The following is a 20,087-nucleotide window of genomic DNA, read 5'->3' as shown; positions in this document are numbered from 1 at the left end:
CCAGCCTGGCACATCTAGCCTTTCTATTGCAAAGTCATCTGGGAAGGCAATCCTACTTTGTACATTCTTACAATGCAGTATACAAATCCCGCAAGGGCTAGGAAGGGTTTGCAAGCAGTGGTAAGCACAATCAGACCTCTCTAGTCTGGCACTCTCTGGTCTGGCAACATCCATAATCCGGCATGATTTTAGTTAGCCAGACAACTACTTATCGCGGGTGTGGCAAAGCTTCCCATGGTCCCATAAAGTTTGTTTACAGCCATCAGTCCTGATCCTCAGTGTTCTGTGCTGTTATTTAGCAGTAATTTGCCCCCAAATGTCTTCTGAGAGCCCAATAAGCAGTGGCAGTGTTAGTAATGCTGCCACACAATATTCACAGAACCAAAGAACACTAGAACTGGAAGGGATCACAAGAGGTCATCAAGTCCAGTCCCCTGCCCTCATGGCAGGACCAAGCACCGGCTAGACATTCCTGATAGGCGTCTGTCTAACCTGTTCTTAAATATTTCCATTGATTGAAATTCCACAACCTCCCTTGGCAATTTATTTCAATGTTTAACCACCCTGAAGTTAGGAAGTTTGTCCTAATGTCCAACAGCAGGGATACCATCCATCCCAGGGGCTTTGTCAGAGCTGGTCTGGCTCATTGCCTTTTTGACCTCATCCATTGTAGGGGGCAGGTCAAAACTTTCTATTGTGGGTTTCTGAGGGATCTGGCAAAGCCCCTGGGATGGACAGTATCCCTGCTGAAATTTTCAAAGCGGCAGGATCAGTGTCACTTGAAGCCTTTCACAACATCTTGATCAGTATCTGGGAAGAAGAAGACATGCCCAAAGACTTTAAGGATGCCACAATCATCTCGCTCTTCGAGAACAAGAGCAACAAAGCTGACTGTACAAAGTACCGGGGCATCTCCCTTCTCTGTACTGCTGGGAAGATCTTGGCTCGAGTCATCCTCAACCATCTGATCACCAGCATCTCAGAGAACCTACCAGAGGTACAGTGTGGTTTTCGCCCAGGCCACAGCACCACTGACATGATCTTTGCTGTTCATCAGGTCCAGGGAAAGTGCATAGAGCAGAACTTGGATCTGTACACTGTCTTTATTGACCTGACCAAGGCGTTTGACACCATCAGAGAAGCCCTGTGGATTATCCTGTCAAAACTTGGCTGTCCCAGAAGATTCATTAACCTCATACACCTGTTCCACGATAACATGACTGGCTTTGTTCTTTCAAATGGCGAGTCCTCAGATCCATTTGAGATATCCAGTGCTGTGAAGCAAGGGTGCGTGCTGGCCCCAGTGTTATTCAATCTCTTTTTCATGTGCATCCTCAGCCACACAGTTAGGGACCTGGACCATGGAGTCTACATAAAATACAGACTTGATGGGTCACTTTTTGACCTTGGTTGTCTGAATGCTAAAACCAAGACGCATGAGAGGCTTATCCTTGAAGCCCTTTTTGCTGACAACTGTGCACTTATGGCACACAAGGAGTCTGATCTCCAGCTCATTGTCAACGAGTTTGCTGATGCCACTCGCCTCTTCGGTTTGACCATCAGCCTAGGAAAAACCGAGGTACTGTTTCAACCTTCTCCAGGATCTGCTGCTCTCCCCGCTACACTCTTTATTGAAGGAACAGAGTTAAAAACAGTAGAGGAGTTCAAGTACCTTGGCAGTGTGATAGCCAATGATGGCTCCTTTGACATAGAAATCAATGCCAGAATCTGCCAGGCCAGCCGGGCAATAGGACGTCTGAGAGTGTGAGTGTTGAATCAGCACAATATCTGACACTCCACTAAACTGAAAGCGTACAAGGCTGTAGTCCTGACCAGTCTCCTGTATGGCTGTGAAACCTGGACCTTGTACAGAGAACATATAAAACTGCTGGAGCACTTCCACACACAAAACCTGAGGTCAATACTGCACATTGGATGGCAGGACAGAGTTACAAACCTGGAAGACTTGGACAGAGCAGGAACCACGAGCATCGAAGCCATAATTCTGAAAGCCCAGCTTCACTGGACAGGGTATGTCATATGAATGGAGGAGTCAAGAATCCCTAAGCAACTCCTCTACGGTGAACTCTCCCAAAGCAAAAAGAATCAAGGTAGGCCCCGCAAGAGATATAAAGACTGTGTGAAGGCCAACATTGCTCATGCTGGTTTAAAATCAGATCAGCTAGAGCAGCATACAAAAGACCAAACAGGCTGGTGTGCTTTCGTACAACACGCGTTTGACAACTTTGAAGAGCAGCAACGCATACACCTCATTGATGCTTGTGAGAGGAAGAAAGCAACAGCAGCAGCTGCACCAACACAGCCAGGACAATTCCCTTCCGCTCACTGTGAATGCCCATACTGTTCAAAGCTTGGACTTCTCAGCCACATGCGAGTCCACAACTGATGAGCCTGTGCAAGCTCAAGACGTCATCGCCAGACATGACGGACTACCTACATACATACCTAATGTCCAACCAAAACCTCCCTTCCTGCAGTTTAAGCCCATTGCTTCTTGTCCTATCCTCAGTGGCCAAGGAGAACAATTTCTCTCCCTCCTTGTAACACTCTCTGAGGTACTTGAAAACTGCCATCATGTCCCCTCTAAGTCTTCTCTTTTCTAAACTAAACAAGCCCAGTTCTTTCAGTCTTCTCTCATAGCTCATGTTCTCTAGACCTCTATTGACCTCCCATGACGCAGCAAATTTTCTCATTCGGCACCACTAGCATCTCAAGGGGACTAGAGAGGTTCAATCTGTAGTGGCATCTGGGCTGCAGGGAGGGGCTACAGGAAAGGTGAAAGCTTGTGGGATTGCTGCTGGCTAGGAACGAGCACAGAGCAGCTGCTCTCACTTGGGGACAGGATCCTGGCTGAAGCTGGGAATGGAGTGGGAATGCGTCCAGTCAGAGGCTTCCTGGAGAGAAGGTAGGCCAGTCATCCCACTGTCTGGGTGCCACAGGGACCTGCCAATGGCTGGTAAGCGAGGCCAGGGGTGTTCCATCTGAGGGGAAGGGAGGTCCCGAAAAAGGAGGAGGAGAGTGAAATTTTCACAGTAACCAGCCAGAAGGCTGAGCCGTAAGTCACTAGAGCATCAGGACTGTGGAAGCAGATAAACAGCAGGACTGTGCCCTGCTGTGAGGCAGTGCCTAGGCATGGCGACCTGATAACAGTCCTGTCCACAGTAACAGCCCATTCCATCCTTTGCCCCTTTACGAACGCCAGCAAAGCCACCGATTCTTTTCACAGCCCGGTGGCCCCCGCTCAAGTCAAAGCAGTGACCTAGAAACTCTTGTCTTTTTTAACATTAGCATGCAGTTTCCCATCAACTGCTACGCTCAGGACAGGGAGCCAACGCCCGCCTTGCTGGTATGCTTTAAAAAATGACAGATCCTCAGGTCATTTAGTCAGCACCAAATCTAGCCTTTTGCAACGTTCACCAAACCAATGGAGAGCCTGGTCCTGCAGATTACGCGCTCAAAGGGTCTTGACCCTAACTGAAATGAGCTACAGCAGCCCCTCCTCCACTTACTTGTACTGAGCTCCAGAATCCAGGAGGTAGATCTCGTTCACTGACAAAGTCCTGTTGGTCTCAGGAACTGGCCTATTAAATGAAAGGAAAAAAATGTTTGTTCCACAGTTTTGACATCTATGACCCAAGGCAGCAGCTGAATGACCACATCACGTGTAAGTTTACATTGGGCAGCTCCTACTTCGCCTCGGAAAGGTGGGATGTGCCCAGCGACTGGCCCGTGGATATGAGTGTATTCCACTGAGCGAATGGTACTTGTGCCTCCTGGCCCACTCTTCACCAGGCACCCCCTGACCTCACTTCAGCACAGGTCCTCACCTCTTCCTTCATCTCCTCAGAAGGAGCAATCTGCTTGTCACTGCAGGTAACCCATCTCCCCACACTCCTCAGCAGTCAGAATTACCCTCCCACCTCCACATGCCTTCTTCTCAGTCTATCAGCAGCAGCCACCTCAGTCTGCAAAATAACTAGCAATTTCCTCACAACACCAGGAATCCAGATCAGCCGCCAAGAGACGGCAGCCAGGACTGGCCAATGCACCTTCCCCTCAGAAACCATTTTGGCAACCCAGGTTTGGCCGATGCTGTGGTGGACGTAGACAACTCTTTTGTTGACCCTGCGTGTCCATAACCACTGACCCATGCTTCGGATTACACTATCGATTGCCCTCACCTCCAGTTCCAACTCAGACACTGGCATGAAGGCCTGATCAAATCCCCCACCCCAAATTAAACCAGCCTGGGGTGCAACTTCAGGGTTCACCACTAACACTGAAAAAAAGAATGTTCTGCTGGTAATAACTCACCCCCTCCACAGGACTGTCCCTACTGAGAACTGTAACTACTAAGGTAGTAAAGCAGAGGCCCTCTCAGTGCAGGTCAACTACAGAGGATACAGAAAGAGGCTCAACAAATGGTAAGATAAGCTCTGATCAGGGTTTGAATGCTGGCCCCCTGCATCAGCAGAAAGGGTCACAACTCAGGGTATATCTACATTACATGCAAGATCAACCCGGTCAGGGTTGATTTTCTGGAATTTGAGTTTGCGCACTTGGTAGAGATGCATGAAATCAAACTATCTGGGGTCAGAAGTCAACCTCTGTACTGCTCAATATCACAAAGAGTAAAGGAGATGGATAGGAGAGTTTCTCCCATTGACCTGCCTCTGTGAAGATGGCCAGGTAAGTCAATTCTAGCTACTTAACTGCCATAGCTAGAATTGCGTATCTGTAATTGACTTACCTGCCTAGCGTAGAACAAGCCTAAATTACATTTTGAGCATGAAAGATAAAATGTAAAAGCTCCGGCAGGAAAAGGAGGGCACCTTGGTAACTGGTTAAATTTGTGTTATTTAGGAGTGCAGGAGAATGGGCTAGGTTTAGTAAACCTGAAGGAGGCGGCTAGTTTTAGCTATACGATGTACATGAAAAGTAATACTCTTTGGGGGCCATTTACAGCCTGCAGTCCAACATCACGCAGCTTTACCTCTGGCCCCTTTGCACAACTGTGGCATGCAGAGGTATTGCTGGGAACCCCCAGAAGAATAACTCCTGACTGGCCACTGGGTGAAACCTGTCTGAAGATTGGGAGTGGTGAGCAGACAAGACTTACTTGGGATAAGTACGTGTGTGCTGTAAGCATGTATTTATGAGCAACACAAGGGTATAAGCTTCCTTCATTAGGTTTCACAAACCTGTAGAGCCCTGAAGGAAAGGGACGTTCATACTGACCAGGTATCTTCCCAAGCACTGTGGACAAGCATAGGTGCCCTTCTCATCCTGAGTCCTCAAAAGGGAAAGGGCAGGTGCCAAAACTGACTGGCTCACTACCTTCAACCCTTGATAGGCTACAGGTGATGTGCCCTGGATTTTCACAGGTAACAGGAGTGCAGCCAGTTGCATAGGCTGAGCCAACCACCAGCTGGGATGGTCCCTTCTTGGCCATGAAGTCCTAGTACAATGCTGGCATCACAGCATCAGCATTGGCGTGCTGGGATCCCTATCTCCTGGGAAAGGAAGCTGTGCCAATACCAACCAAAAGGTGAGCCACTGGGATGTATTCCTCCTTGCCTTGATCAAAGAGACTCACTCTCTTCTACTGGGCCATCGCTCCATGGAGAAGCAATGCAGGCTATTGCAGACACATTTGCTGAAGCGCACAGGGGCTGCATTTCTCTTACTTGTAGTGAATGATGGCGCCGTTCGGGCCCGTGCTCGAAATCGTAGCAAAGCTCAAGTCAACAAAACCCTTCTGTTGGCTGAAAGGAAACACCACAAGTGAGAGACCTGCCCCAGAGCAAGTGAGTGTCACCAACACCACTCAGATAATAAAACAATCTCTAGCCAGCCTCTCAACCTCCTCCTGGCCTCCTCCATTCCACCTCATCCCAAACCCATCCCCTCCATAAAGATCAGTTCAGTACACCAGCTATCAGGGCAAGCTTAGAGGTTGCTCTAGCGCATGGTTTCCCAAACTGGGGGGCGTGAGGCGACCCACACCCCCCTATTGTTTCCCCCGCCCAAAGAAAAAGGGGGCTTTTGCTTCTGGCTCTCAGCCCCTGCCATTTTACATGGATGACCCGGCACAGCTGCTACAAGAACCAGGCAACCAGCAAAGACCCACGTGGAGCTAGCTGCCTCCTGCAAAGGTGACTGAATGTGGATTAGAGTTGGAGGTGGGGAGGAGGAAGAAGAGGGGGTTAGATGGGGGGCTGGGAATGAGGTAAGGGGGGGGGGCTAGTGGTGCCTGGCTTTTTGAGAGTGGAGGGGCTCACGTGGGTGGCTTGCAAGGCTTGGGCTGGCAGACAGGCAAGAAGCTGGACCCAGCAGTGTGGGGATCGGGGGACTAGCACATAGCTGGGGTGGGTGACTGGTGGGCAGGCAGCTGGTCCCGTTAGTGCAGGGATCAGGTGGTGGGGCAAGTGTGCAGCTCAGGCAGGAGGCTCTGGCAGTGCAGATCTCGGGTGGGTGGGTGGCTTGTGCAGGCAGCTCCAGCAGCTGGCACCTGGCCAGCTGGGGCTGCACCAGGCCCCCGCAAGGAGCCAAGAAGAACTATTTGTGCTTATTTTTATTTTTAAAGAACATTTTTATATCAAGTTTGTGTTTATTTTAAATTACAAATTGAATTTTTGTTTAAAATGGGGGTTGGATGATGGCAAAGAAGAAGTGGCGGGGGCGTGAGGGTTTCTCAAAAATCAAAAGGGGGGCATGACGCTGAAAAGTTTGGTAACCACTGCTCTAGTGCAAGGGAGGAGCCAAGCAAGTCTGGCTCCTGATCTTCCAAGGAGCTGGGTCCTGCCGTCTCTCTCTCTCTCTGCCGGCTGGCAGGGGGCGCAAGCAACCAATTGTAGAGGACAGCAGGGCCCAGCAAGACAGGAGTTGCCCAATTAAAACCTTAGGAAAGCAGCTTGTCCTCAGACAACATATAGGAGGGAAAGGGCAAATTAACAAAGAATCAAAAAGCCCACCAGAAAACGCCCGGATTGCAGGTTTTTGACGAGTTGGTTTTTACCTGCGAAACTCCTCTGCTTTGTCCGCAGCTGATATTTCCGTAACAGACCCCTTTGGAACCTAGTGGGAAAGAGGTGCACAAAATTATCAAGCCACCTACCTAAGGAAACAAGCACACTATGGAAGAGGCTTTATATTTGGCCTTTCTCACAGCCTACTCTTCAAAGAGGCATTTAGGTGTTTATTTCATCCTCTCCCCCTGCAGTGATGGAAACACACACTTGACGCAATGGTATTGCACTAAGTGTGCTGGAGCCAGGAAGTGAAACTGACCAGTGCAGCGTCAGTATGTTAGGCCCCAGGTGCGAAGCTGCTGCTAGAACATATCTTGATTTTAATGAGATTGCCCAGAGGAGTAACATCACCCATAGCAGCACCTGTTCCTGGGATCAGGCAATGAGCGGAAATGTACCCATCAAGAACAATAGTGAAAATGCACTGGATAAAACCAGTTCTTTCCAGTTCACTCACCTATCATTTTAGCACTAAAACAAATTTGCTGTAATGTCTAAGGTGCTGATACAGGTTGGACCTATATAGTCCATCACTCTCTGGTCCGACAACATCCATTGTTCAGCATGATTTTAGTTAGCCAGATGGCCACTTATGGGTGCAACCAAGTTTCCTGCAGTCCCATAAAGTTTGTTTACAGCCACCTGTGCTGGCTCTGTGCTCTTTGCTGTTATTTAGCTCTAATTTACCCTTAAATGTCTTCTAAGAGCCAAGTAAGCAGAGGAAGTGTTGGTAATGCTGCTACACAATATTGAACGCCCGTGGTTCAAGACCAGTCAGGAACGAAAGTTGCCAGATTAGAGAGGGTTAACCTGTAACACGCTTATGGAAATATTATTAAACCTCTAATACTTACATGTAAAAGCTAGCTATGCTCAGAGAGTGAATTAAGCCACAGATCTCAAAATACTACACAAACCTTAAAGTAATTTTAATCATTTTGGTGAGGGGAAAATGGAGAGACAGATGCAGTTGATTTACAGAAGATCACACAGTCGGCAACGGGCAGAGCAAAAAACTGGTCATATGGCCTAGGACCAGGTTTGCAAAGGTGCTTGGGATGCAGGTAGGCACTCAATAGAATTCACACAAGCACCCACACTGGTTAAGACAGTGAGACTTAGGCATCTAAACTGCCCTAGTCAGTGAGCAATGCTGGTTTTCGCTAGCCAGACAACTACTTATCATGGGTATGGCCAAGTTTCCCACGGTCCCATAAAGTTTGTTTACAGACTGCCTTCCTGGCTCTCAGTGTTCTGTGCTGTTATTTTGCTGTAATATATTCCCAAATGTCTCCTTAGAGACCACTAAGCAGTGGAAGTGTTGGTAATGCTGCCAGACAATATTGATCTCCCATGGTCTGGCAAATTCATTTGTCCAGCACTGGTCAGGTCCCAAAGGTGTCGGACAACAGAGGTTCATCCTGTACTATATCATGCAATGCTATTCAACTGTCTACGACACAAAGTCAGCAGGAAAATAATATCTCCTGTTGGATATGGGCAGATCTTTCTTCACCCACTCAGGCAAATTTGCCTAACCTGCCTTTTGAGCATGTGCCAAAAGCTCATTCCACCTTAGATGGAAACCAGAATCAAATCCATAGCCTCTAAATCAACCAGAAAAAAACAGGCGCTTTTCCTTCCGCTCCTAGTGGAACTGCTCCAATGAATATTCATGTTTTTGAGAAGCTTATGCAAATGAAAAACTTTATTATGCAATAAAATCCCTAAGTTAAAAACATGAAAAATTAACACTATACCTCTTTCTCTAGCCAGTTGAAGAGCTCGCATAGCGCGACAGCGTCCTTAATCTGCATTAAAAGGGGGAAACATGAAAAAGTAATTGGGTGCACATAAGATTTATAAAGCTGCAATGGAAGCTGTCTTTTTTACGAAAAGACAATTTGACATTAAGACCAGGTACGCTGGCCGGGAGACGAGGTGAGTGACCAAAGCAGCCTTTCCAACCTCTTACTTCCGTGATTAATGTTAGCACCAGAAAATTTTTTTTTATAGAGTCCAAGGCAAGAAGAGGCCACTGTGGTCATCTAGTCTGCCCTCCTGTGTAACAAGCCACATAACTCCTTCCCCACCCAAACAAAAATTTGCTAGAGCAGATCTTTTAGAAAGCCCCCCCCCGGTGTTGATTTGAAAATTGTCAGCAAATGGAGACTCCACCACGACCTTTGGAAAACTGTTCCAATCGTTAATTTCTCCCGCCGTTAAAAACGTATGCCTTATTTCCAGTCTGAATTTTAAAACTATTGGCTGGTGTTATATCTTTCTCTTGCAAACTGAAGAGCCCATTATTAAATATTTGCTCCCTGTTCAGGTATTGGTGCTGAGCTAAACAGACATACTTTTTCAGTCTACCACAAAAAGTCATGTTTTCTAATCCTTCACTTAATCTCCTGGCTCTTCTCTAAATCCTCTCCAATTTCCCAACATCCCTCTTGAACTCTGGACACCAGAACTGGACACAGTATTCCAGCAGCAATCACACTAGTATCAAATGCAGAGGGACAATAACCTCTCCACTCCCACCTGAGATTCCCTGTTGATGTATCCCGGGATCACATTACCCCTTTTGGCCACAGAGCTGCACTGGGCGCTTATGTTCAGCTAATTACCTACCACAACCCCAAAATATTTTACAGAGTCATTTGTTCCTAGGATACAGTTTATTTTATTTGACAGCAGGGCTGATAGCCACCGCATGTCCCAGAACAAGGTGGGAGGGGGCCTGGTTTCACACACCCAGAAGGGGCAGATCCAAAGGCAGAAGAGGTGGGCCCTAGGACAGTCTGACCTTAACATTGTTCAGAACCATGAAGACCAGTGCCATGGCTGTTCAAAGGGGCCAGCCACTCTGGCTACTGAAGTAGCAGCGGAGGCGGTCAGAGGTCCAGGCCAACTCTGAAATGCTGGGACCCAGCACAACTTCCACCTTTCCTCCCATCTCCCCGCCTCACCCCCCAACTACTAGATGTACATCTTTACATTAAACCACATTACATTGCATATTGCTTGCTTGTGCCCAGTTTACCAAGTGATCCAGATCACTTTATACCAGTGACCCACCTTCCTCATTAATTACCATGCCCCCAGTTTACTAGTTCTCTGCAAAAGTTACCAGTGAAGATTCTATGTTTTCTTCAAAGCCATTAAAAATTTTAAATTGCACAGGGCTTAGAACGGATAGCTGCAGAACCCCACTAGAAACACACCCCTTGGATAATGGTTATATTCAATCACAGAACACTGGAAGTGGCCAAGACCTTGCGAGGTCATCGAGTCCAGTCCCCTGCCCTCATGGCAGGACCAATCATTGGCTATACCATCCCTGGTAAGTGTCTATCTACCCTGCTCTTAAATATCTTCAGTAATGGAGATTCCACAACCTCCCTAGGCAATTCAGTCCAGTGTTTAACCACCCTGACAGTTAGCAAGTTTTTGCTAATGTCCAACCTAAACCTCCCTTGCTGCAGTTTAAGCCCATTGCTCCTTGTCCTATCCTCAGAGTCCAAGGAGACCAATTTTCTCCCTCCTTCTTGTAACGAACTTTTAGGTAATTGAAACCACTATCATGTCTCCTCTAAGTCTTCTCTTTTCTAAACTAAACAAGGCCAGTTCTTTCAGTCTTCCCTCAGAGCTCATGTTCTCTAGGCATTTAATCATTCTTGTTGCTCTTCTCAGGACCTTCTCCAATTTCCGTCTATCACGGTAGATGAGGTATACGTAGACTTTAGTAAGGCATTTGATATGGTCTCACACGCTATTCTTATCAACAAACTAGGCAAATACAACTTAGATGGGGCTACTATAAGGTGGGTGCAAAACTGGCTGGATAACCATACTCAGAGAGTAGTTATTAATGGTTCTCAATACTGCTGGAAAACCATAACAACTGGGGTTCTGCAGGGGTCTGTTTTAGAATTGGTTCTGTTCAATATCTTTATCAACGATTTAGCTATTAGCAGAGAAAGTACACTTATTAAGTTTTCAGCTGACACCAAGCTAGGAGGGGTTGCAACTGCTTTGGATGATTGGGTCAAAATTCAAAATGATCTCGACAAATTGGAGAAATGGTTGGAGGTAAACAAGATGAAGTTTAATAAAGACAAATGCAAAGTGCTCCAGTTAGGAAGGAACAATCAGTTTCACACATACAGAATGGGAAGCGACTGTCTCGGAAGGAGTATGGCAGAAAGGGATCTAGGGGTTGTAGTGGACCACAAGCTAAATATGAGTCAACAGTGTGATGCTGTTGCAAAAAACACAAACATGATTCTGGGATGCATTAACAGGTGTGTTGTGAACAAGACACAAGAAGTCATTCTTCTGCTCTATTCTGCGCTGGTTAGGCCTCAGTTGGAGTACTGTGTCCCGTTCTGGGCACTGCATTTCAAGAAAGATGTGGAGAAATTGGAAAGGGTCCAGAAAAGAGCAACAAGAATGATCAAAGGTCTAGAGAACATGACCTATGAAGAAAGGCTGAAAGAATTGGGCTTGTTTAGTTAGTAAGAAAGAAGGTTGATGGGGGGACACTATAGCGGTTTTCAGGTATCTAAAACGGTGTCAAAAGGAGGAGGTTGAAAACTTGTTCTTCTTGGCCTCTGAGGATAAAACAAGAAGCAATGGGCTTAAACTGCAGTAAGGAAGCTTTAGGCTGGACATTAGGAAAAAGTTCCTAACTGTCAGGGTGGTCAAACACTGGAATAAATTGCCTAGGGAGGTTGTGGAATCTCCATCTCTGGAGATATTTAAGAACAGGTTAGATAAATATCTATCAGGGATCATTTAGACAGTACTTGGTCCTGTCATGAGGGCAGGGGGCTGGACTCGATGACCTCTCAAGGTCCCTTGCAGTCCTAGTATTCTATGATTCTCCACATCTTTCTTGAAATGCAGTGCCCAGAACTGGACACAATACTCCAACTGAGGCCTAACCAGCGCAGAGTAGAGCAGAAGAATGACTTCTTGTGTCTTGTTCACAACACACTAGTTAATGCATCCCAGAATCATGTTTGTTTTTTGCAACAGCATCACACTGTTGACTCATATTTAGCTTGTGGTCCACTCTGACCCCTAGATCCCCTTCTACAGCACTCCTTGCTAGACAGTCTCTTCCCAGTAGAGTACTTTGCATTTGCCCTTATTAAACTTATTCCTATTCATCTCAGGATCCAAAAATCCTGGGAATCTACAGCATCAGATCGAAATACCTGGTGATGACTGCTACAACAGGACACATCATTCTTCGATAGTGTATGTGCAAGCCACGCAAAAGAACTTCTTCTTAGAAGGGAAAACTCTCAGACTCCAGAATTCGGAAATAGACTGACATGCGATTATTGCAATCGACCGTGCGAATCCAATATTGGACGGATAAGCCACGTGAGAAGATGCGGACTCAAACACTGACCATAAAACCCCACCAAAGCCGCTAACCACCGTCTCTTGAGACAAAAAGGGGCCATAGATTTGCCTCAGACCCTTTCCCCAGTTTATCCAGATAATTTGGAATTATGACCCTATCCTCCAAAGCAGTTGCAACCCCTCCCAGCGTGGTATCATCTGCAAACTTAATAAGCACACTCTCTATGCCAATACCTAACTCGTTGATGAAGATATTGAATAGAACCAGTCCCAAAATTTGTTATGCCCTTCCAGTATGATTTTGAAACATTAATAACTACTCTCTGAGAATGGTCATCCAGTCAGTTACACACCCACCTTTTAGTAGCCCCATCTACGTTGAATTTGCTCAGTTTATTGATAAGATCATGCAAGACCATTTCAAATGTCTTACTGAAGTCTAAGTATACCGCATCCACTGCTTCTCTCTTAACCACAAGATTTGTAATCCTATCATATTGAGACCAATCAGTTAGCCAGCTTCTAAACCTTTCAATGGCTACATCTGTACAAGCCCCAAACTTCGAAATGGCCACGCAAATGGCCATGTCGAAGTTTACTAATGAGGTGCTGAAATGCATATTCAGTGCATCATTAGCATGCAGGTGGCCGCGGCACTTCGAAATTGACGCGCCTCGCCGCCACGCGTCTCGTCCCGACGGGGCTCCTTTTCGAAAGGACCCCGCCTACTTCGAAGTCCCCTTATTCTCATCAGCTGATAGGTCCTGTTAACTTGATATCTTTTTTCATTAGATCACAATTTTGCTTGTTTAAAAATAATAGCATAGATGTAATGTACTCAGACGCCTGTAAGATGTTTGACTCAGTACCACATGATATTTTGATTAAAAGACTAGAAAAAGATACAGTTAATATAGCACTTATTGGCCGTGTCTACACTAGCCCCAAACTTCGAAATGGCCACGCATCAGCTGATGAGAATATGGGGACTTCGAAGTAGGCAGGGTCCTTTCGAAAAGGAGCCCCATCGGGACAAGACGCGTGGCGGCGAGGCGCGTCAATTTCGAAGTGCCACAGCCACCCGCATGCTAATGAAGCGCTAAATATGCATTTCAGCACCTCATTAGTAAACTTCGAAATGGCCATTTGCGTGGCCATTTCGAAGTTTGGGGCTAGTGTAGACACGGCCAATAAGTGCTATATTAACTGTATCTTTTTCTAGTCTTTTAATCAAAATATCATGTGGTACTGAGTCAAACATCTTACAGGCGTCTGAGTACATTACATCTATGCTATTATTTTTAAACAAGCAAAATTGTGATCTAATGAAAAAAGATATCAAGTTAACAGGACCTATTTTCTATAAATGTATGTTGATTGACATTGCTTATGTCAGCCTCCTTTCCTTATTAATCAAGTACCATATCAGCCACTCCAGTATCTTGCTCAGGACTGAGGTCAGACTGACAGACCTATAATTACAGAGGCTTTAAAATATTGACACATTAGCTTTCTTGAAGTCTTCTGGAACTTTCCCAGAGTTCCAAGACTTATTTAAAATTATGATCCCATTAGAACAATGATCCCCTGAGCTCCTCAGGCAACCTTCTTGAAACTCTTGGATGCTAGTTAGCCAGACCTGCTGATTTCAAAATACCTAACTGTATCAGCTGCTGTTTAACAGCCTCCTGAGGAATGAGTGGAATGGAAACGTGTTATCATAGAATATTTCTATATTATCATTTTTCTCCAAGTATAACATAAATATTTATTCAACACTTGTAATTTCTCAGCATTATTATTAATAAACTTACCATTTCCTCTACTACTTGACCAACTCAGTTGTTAGGGGTATCTTTATTTCTACTTTAATTCAACTCACTTTTGCTGTCCTTAGCTCCACCGACCATCTTTGTGTCCCTTATCAATTTTCTTCAGTTCCTAGCTGCTGACTTATAATCATTTTATCAACTTCCCCAACTTCTACTTGTTTTACGTTATTTTTTTCTATGGCTGCCTTCACCACCTCTATAAACCAGGTCAATTTTTAAACAATACAACCTTCTCCCTTGATTATAGCTTTTGGGTCATCTAATAAAGTGTTCTTAAAACAATTCATAATTATCATTCACACTTTTCTGACTAAATTCTCCTGATTAAATGTACTAGATAAATACTAATAAATGTTAATAAAACTTTGCAGCTGGGCAGGGTCTCATTGCCAATGACTACAAAGCCTTTGGAAAACATTACCTATGCCTTGCAACATGTTTGCTACAAACTATGAGACTGAGTAAAATTATCCCCATTTTCTGATATGTAAACTGAGGCACAGAGGGCTGGTATGATATATCTAAGTCTGGCAAGAGGAATCAGTGGTAACAATGTGATAAGGGAGGCAAGCAGGTAAATGAAGCACTGGTGGCCCAATAAGGGCTACCCTGGTGAACCACATGTGGTCTATGGGCCAATTATCACCCATTGCTGGTTTAGAGGGTATGCTTTTGGTGCCTTATTTCAATCCCATCATATTAGTATTTTATGGTTGCACAGGAGTAGCGCCTTAAGGGACAAGTACAGTGTAGGGCCTCATAGCTGTAGACATTGTATAGAACTAGCAAAGGGAGAGTCCCTGCATTGCAGGGCTCACCAGCTATATGTGGGTTTGGAACGCTGTACAATTATGACTAAGAACAGGTAAGGAGAGGAGCGTTGCTACCCATGCTGTTCAACACTTTAAGGCCTTCACTAGGGCCTTAAATGTGGGGGAAGACTTGTCCAATGACCCTGAGATCTATGCCAGCAGGGATTAAAACACCTGGTAGGTCTCCCCAAAGCCAAATACATCAAAGGGAAGAGACTGGGCACAAAGCAACCCACTGCCCTTCCTGACCGGGGGTTGGGCCATCAGCCAGCATCTGGTCCTGGTAACAAGCGAGGGTATAGAAATGCACCAAGGCGCCTTGCAACACAGAGCATGATGGGAAGGGATGGCAGATCCTCGTTTGTGTCCCGAGCAATGTACGACAGCACAGAAAGGACTCAGAAAACCTGAAAGGGAGCACCAAACAGCTAGGCAGAAAACCCTGTTAACATCTGTGGGAGAAGATTAGGAAAGAAAAATATCTGATCACGTTATCCAAAGCATTATTTGCTTCTTAATCCAAGGCATGAATCCACGTGAAACCCTCCCCCTGCCCTGAAAGGGAAACATAATCGCCGGCTTTGAGAGATGATCTGCAGGGATCGCACTCAGCATTTTCACTTACGTGGGCTCTTCTCATGCCTTCTGTTTCGGCTGCGTTCTTCACAGCTTTCGCGAGGCATATGGGGGTATACGGGGTGAGGTAGCGGTGAGCCTAGGGTACAAGAATAGGGATTACATCCTGATTAGACACACCACACAATCTCACATGCTGATTCTCCAGGACTTCAGCATAACTGCAGTTTGTATTTCTACAATAGCCTTCAGCTAACAGTCTTGTTCTCTGCCAGTTGCTGACAGTTTGCCAAGCACCAGTAAGACCATGGCAGAGGAACAGTCCTTGCTCTAACGAGCTTATTCAGTCTTCATTATAACTCAGAGTGAGAATTAAGTGCCACAACAGCCACACGCAGCACCTCAGAACCGTCAGCCTCAAGTGACACGCGGGAAAATTAAGGCACCAAGAGGTTTATTTTCAATGATGGGCTACAATCATGGGCATGCCAGCTCAGATTGGCAGTATGTGATTCACTGAGGAGCTCAGCACTTACTGCTCTAGCTGAAGTATCTGGTGGGTCACCTCCCTCAAAATCAGGCCCCAGGAGTTCAACTCTCTGGACTGTGCCATTCAGTGGCCTTAGACAGACAGAGGTGGCCAGTGGAAAACCCCCCTTATGCAGAACATTCTGCTGGCGTCGATCTGATGGAGAGGGTTCCATCAGCTCCTATCCCCACTGTCACCCGACCTCAGAGGAGCAGTAGATAGAAGCATGTTGAGGGAGAATAGCAGAGGGATGGAGCTAGGGTTGCACGTATTTGTGGGGGTTTCATCACATGACATCATCTTTAATTAAAAACTAATCTTTGGACTCTAGGACACTCCTGGAAGACAGGCAACCCCAGAGGGGAGAGCTCTATTTTGATCAATCCTGCACTGACACAAGCTCCCCAAGGAACTTCGCACCAACGCCAAGTAAAAGCTGCCCCTCGGCAGATCTCACTGGTGCCAGGGCCAGATGGCTCTGAATCAGGGATCCACAGATGGTTTCCTCCCACTCTGTCTGACATATGTTTGCACATAGTACAAAATAAGGGCCTCACTGGGCAGCTGGGACAAACGGAGCCTTTAAAAAATTCTGGTCGAAGTGATTGCCCTGGAGTCTGACAGCAAGTGAAAGGCAGAGCTAAGAATAAAACTCAGGTCTCCTGATCCCCAGCCCACTGCTCTGACCATTAGATGACTTCTCAATGCCACATGCCTCACAGTAGCAGGAGAATTCTGAACAGCCATAGGAAATTATACTTATGAGACTCAGGGCAGACTCCAACCTGCGCAGTACATAGATTGACATGTTTATGTTGCCAGGATATAATTTATCTTCTGAAAAAAAGTTTATTTATGCACATTTGCAACTAAATGTATATGGGGCTTGCAGGGTCTGTGCGATAAACTATGCTGGACTCCTGCCTACCCCAGCAGTATGTGGCTTTGATAGAGTAGCATGGGAAAGCTACAGTCAGTCGGTTGAGCTATAGAGTACCTGCTCTTAGATGTCCAGCTGATATAAGCTGCATAGGACTGGGACTCAAGAGGCCTGGGATCTATTCCCAGCTCTGCCAGAAGACTGATCTTGAGTCACTGAACTCCTTTTCCCCTCATGTCCTTTGTCTTGTTTTGTCCCTAAGCTCTTCAGGGGATGTCTATGTGTTCGCACTGTGCCTAGCACAATTGGCGTCTGATCTCAGCTGAGGCATCTAGGTGCTAAAGTAATGTAAATTAAAAATAAATAATAATAATCCTAAATTTTTATGGGCCCACTCCTCAGCTGTATAACCAGATACACTTACACTGCCTTTGTAACAGGGAGTTCGTCCCCTTTAAGTGTAGTACAAATGACGGTTCCATCAATTCCTAGTCCAGGGATGGCCCTTTAAGGGCTTGGGGATTTTGGAATGGACAAAGGTGAGGGAGATACTGGAAGAAAACACTTTGTCCTAGGAGAACAGGTAACAGTTGGGAACAAAACCCACAGTACTGCTTCTTTACAGGACCAAGACCTTTACTGTGCATGACGGAGTAAGGCTCTACTCTGATAGCAGCAGAATGAGTACTGCCAGCTGACTGCTCCCATCCCAGCAAGGGAAAGGGCAAGCTACAGAGGGGCCAACTGACAGAAGCTGATTTAAGGCTGCAGCTCACTGGGACAAGCACAGCTCTGTGAAGGAGGCTGCGGGACTCCTCAGCCCAGGGGAAGAAGCCTGACAGAATGCCCACACAGGCCTCAGGAAGGAGGGCTCTGGGACTCCCAATCAAAGGAGAAGAGGGATGGCTCCAAAGGGGTTAAAAGACAGTTTGGCAGGGAGCAAATGAAGGCCCCACAAAAAGAGCTGAGTCTCAATCATTTCAAAGAACAGAATGGGGAAACCGAGGGCAAGGTGCCTACAGAACCACACCAGGCCACAGGGAGGTACTCTAGGCTGGTGCCCTACTGCAGATTTCACCTGGGCTCTTTCAGTTGACCCAAGCCAAGGCTCTGGTCCATTGAGTTCCACTACTCTGCCAGAGCAAAAAAGCAGTGCAGTAGCACTTTAAAGACTAACAAAATAATTTATTAGGTGGTGAGCTTTCATGGGACAGACCCACTTCTTCAGACCATGGCCATACCAGAACAGACTCAATACAACAGCGAGCATCCATGCAACACGCTCTCTAAGAAACTGAGGAACCACTTGCTCAAGATTCTTTCCAGCTTTCTCTCTGTTACTACTCTGCCAGAGGGCGTTTGCACTGAAAGCAACAGAGCTACACTGGCTCCCATCGGATGACGAGTTGACCCCTGGCTTCTCATGCTCCAAATTATCAACCAGCAAGTCTAAAAAGAGGCATTGCAGAGAATTTTACAAGTGTGCTGCCATTTTTCATGGCACCAGCACACAACAATGTACCTGATGTTGTAGGGGGAGGGAGGGGGGCAGGTTTGAATAAGGAAAGAGACCGTGAGATTTACCTGGGTTACACATGTTCTACATCATAATGATTTGTTTTTGTATCAGGCAAAGCACACCTTTCCTAAGTGCTGACAGAAACATATAAAGAGTGCTATCATCTGTCAAAGAGACTTGTAGCTGCGTAAATGATAAAGCTTTACAATCACCACACCTGTAATATTGCACAAAGCAGAGATGCAGCCAATGTATATCACCAGAGAAAAATAATCCACCAAACCTACATTCTTGGCCACAATAAGTGGTGTGTTTGAAAGGGCCGATTTTAGCTAGTGTATATGATTGAACAGACAACAGAGGGATATACAAACAGCTGTTGTGGCTCAAGAGGTTTGTTTCAGGAGACATAAAACCTATGTGGTTCTTAAAAAATCTCTTGGTGCTTTCTGCAAGAGAAGGGCCATAAACCCTGGTGTCTCTGCCAATATACAACATTAAGGCCCAACCCTGCAAATGCAACCTTCAGTGGGCAGTCCCAGTAGTCAGTGGGAACTACCCACAGCAGCGAGTGGCTGCAGGACAAGAATTAAGGGAAGAGGGGACTTTTACCATTGACTTCAATGGGAGCAGAGACAGGTCACCACTGAATACCTCCAAAAATCCCACCCAAGGTTTTACCCTGGCCCTCCACGAGGGAGCTATCCAGCCAACTGTTTCTTTCAGCACCTCTTAATCTAACCCAGACAGGGCCACAGACTGTCCAAGTGACAGGCTTAATAAGTGAAGCATGAGAACAGTCACTTTAAAAGAACGCAAAAGCTGGGATGGGATGGCTGACTGGATGGGCCATGGAAACCCTTCCCCTCTTAATCACTAGACAAATCCATAGTGGCCCCTAACCGTTGCCATTTGTCACCGTTTGGTGGCCTACATGCAGTAAGCTGAGGGTGTCTTCTCTTCTCGTACTGATGGGCAAGAGGCTACATGGGAAATCACCATCCCCATAAGAACCCTTGCTTGGAGCCTGAGGCCAGGCCTAAACTAGACCTGAAAGTTGATCCTAGATATGCAATTCCAGCTACGACAACTGCGTAGCTGGAATTGATGTACCTGAGATCGACTTACCTGGCCGTTCTCGCAGCAAGAGGTCTAAAGGAGAAACTCTCCGGTCTACCTCCCTCACTCCTTGCGAGCATGAGGAGTACCAGGGTTGTCTGTCGGGCCCTGATAGTTTAATTTCGCATGTCCCCACTAGGCATGTTAAATTGAATCCTAGCAGATTGACCCTGACAAGTTGATCTTCCAGTAAGTGTAGATGTACCCTCAGAAAAGGAGCAGAGGATTTGGTGGGCCTGAAGAGGACTGAAGCACCCTCTGACATGTCCCTTCAGAACAGGTTTGAACCCCCTCCACAGGGTGGTACAGAGGAAGCTGCCCTAGTTCTATGGTGCTCAGTCTGGGAGGATCCAGGTCCTATAGTGGTACCTTCTACTATCATGAAAATT

At 46.3% G+C, this 20,087-nt stretch overlaps 1 protein-coding gene across 2 annotated transcripts in view; it reads right to left on the bottom strand.

The window, feature by feature from the left end:
- The window catches only part of XPNPEP1 (X-prolyl aminopeptidase 1), a 58,354-nt gene that overhangs the window by 15,901 nt on the left and 22,366 nt on the right, over nt 1-20,087 (bottom strand). For both annotated transcript variants that reach the window (XM_074999208.1, XM_074999209.1), the window contains 5 exons: nt 15,701-15,790; nt 8,813-8,863; nt 7,040-7,098; nt 5,709-5,786; nt 3,531-3,602 (listed from right to left, as the gene is read on the bottom strand). In XM_074999208.1, coding sequence (XP_074855309.1) covers nt 3,531-3,602; nt 5,709-5,786; nt 7,040-7,098; nt 8,813-8,863; nt 15,701-15,790 — 350 coding nt within the window. The remainder of the gene's footprint in view (nt 1-3,530; nt 3,603-5,708; nt 5,787-7,039; nt 7,099-8,812; nt 8,864-15,700; nt 15,791-20,087) is intronic.

The sequence above is a fragment of the Carettochelys insculpta genome, chromosome 7 (genome assembly GCF_033958435.1).
Source record: "Carettochelys insculpta isolate YL-2023 chromosome 7, ASM3395843v1, whole genome shotgun sequence".
Classification (NCBI taxonomy): domain Eukaryota; kingdom Metazoa; phylum Chordata; order Testudines; family Carettochelyidae; genus Carettochelys; species Carettochelys insculpta.
This window is presented reverse-complemented; position numbering and strand designations above follow the sequence as displayed.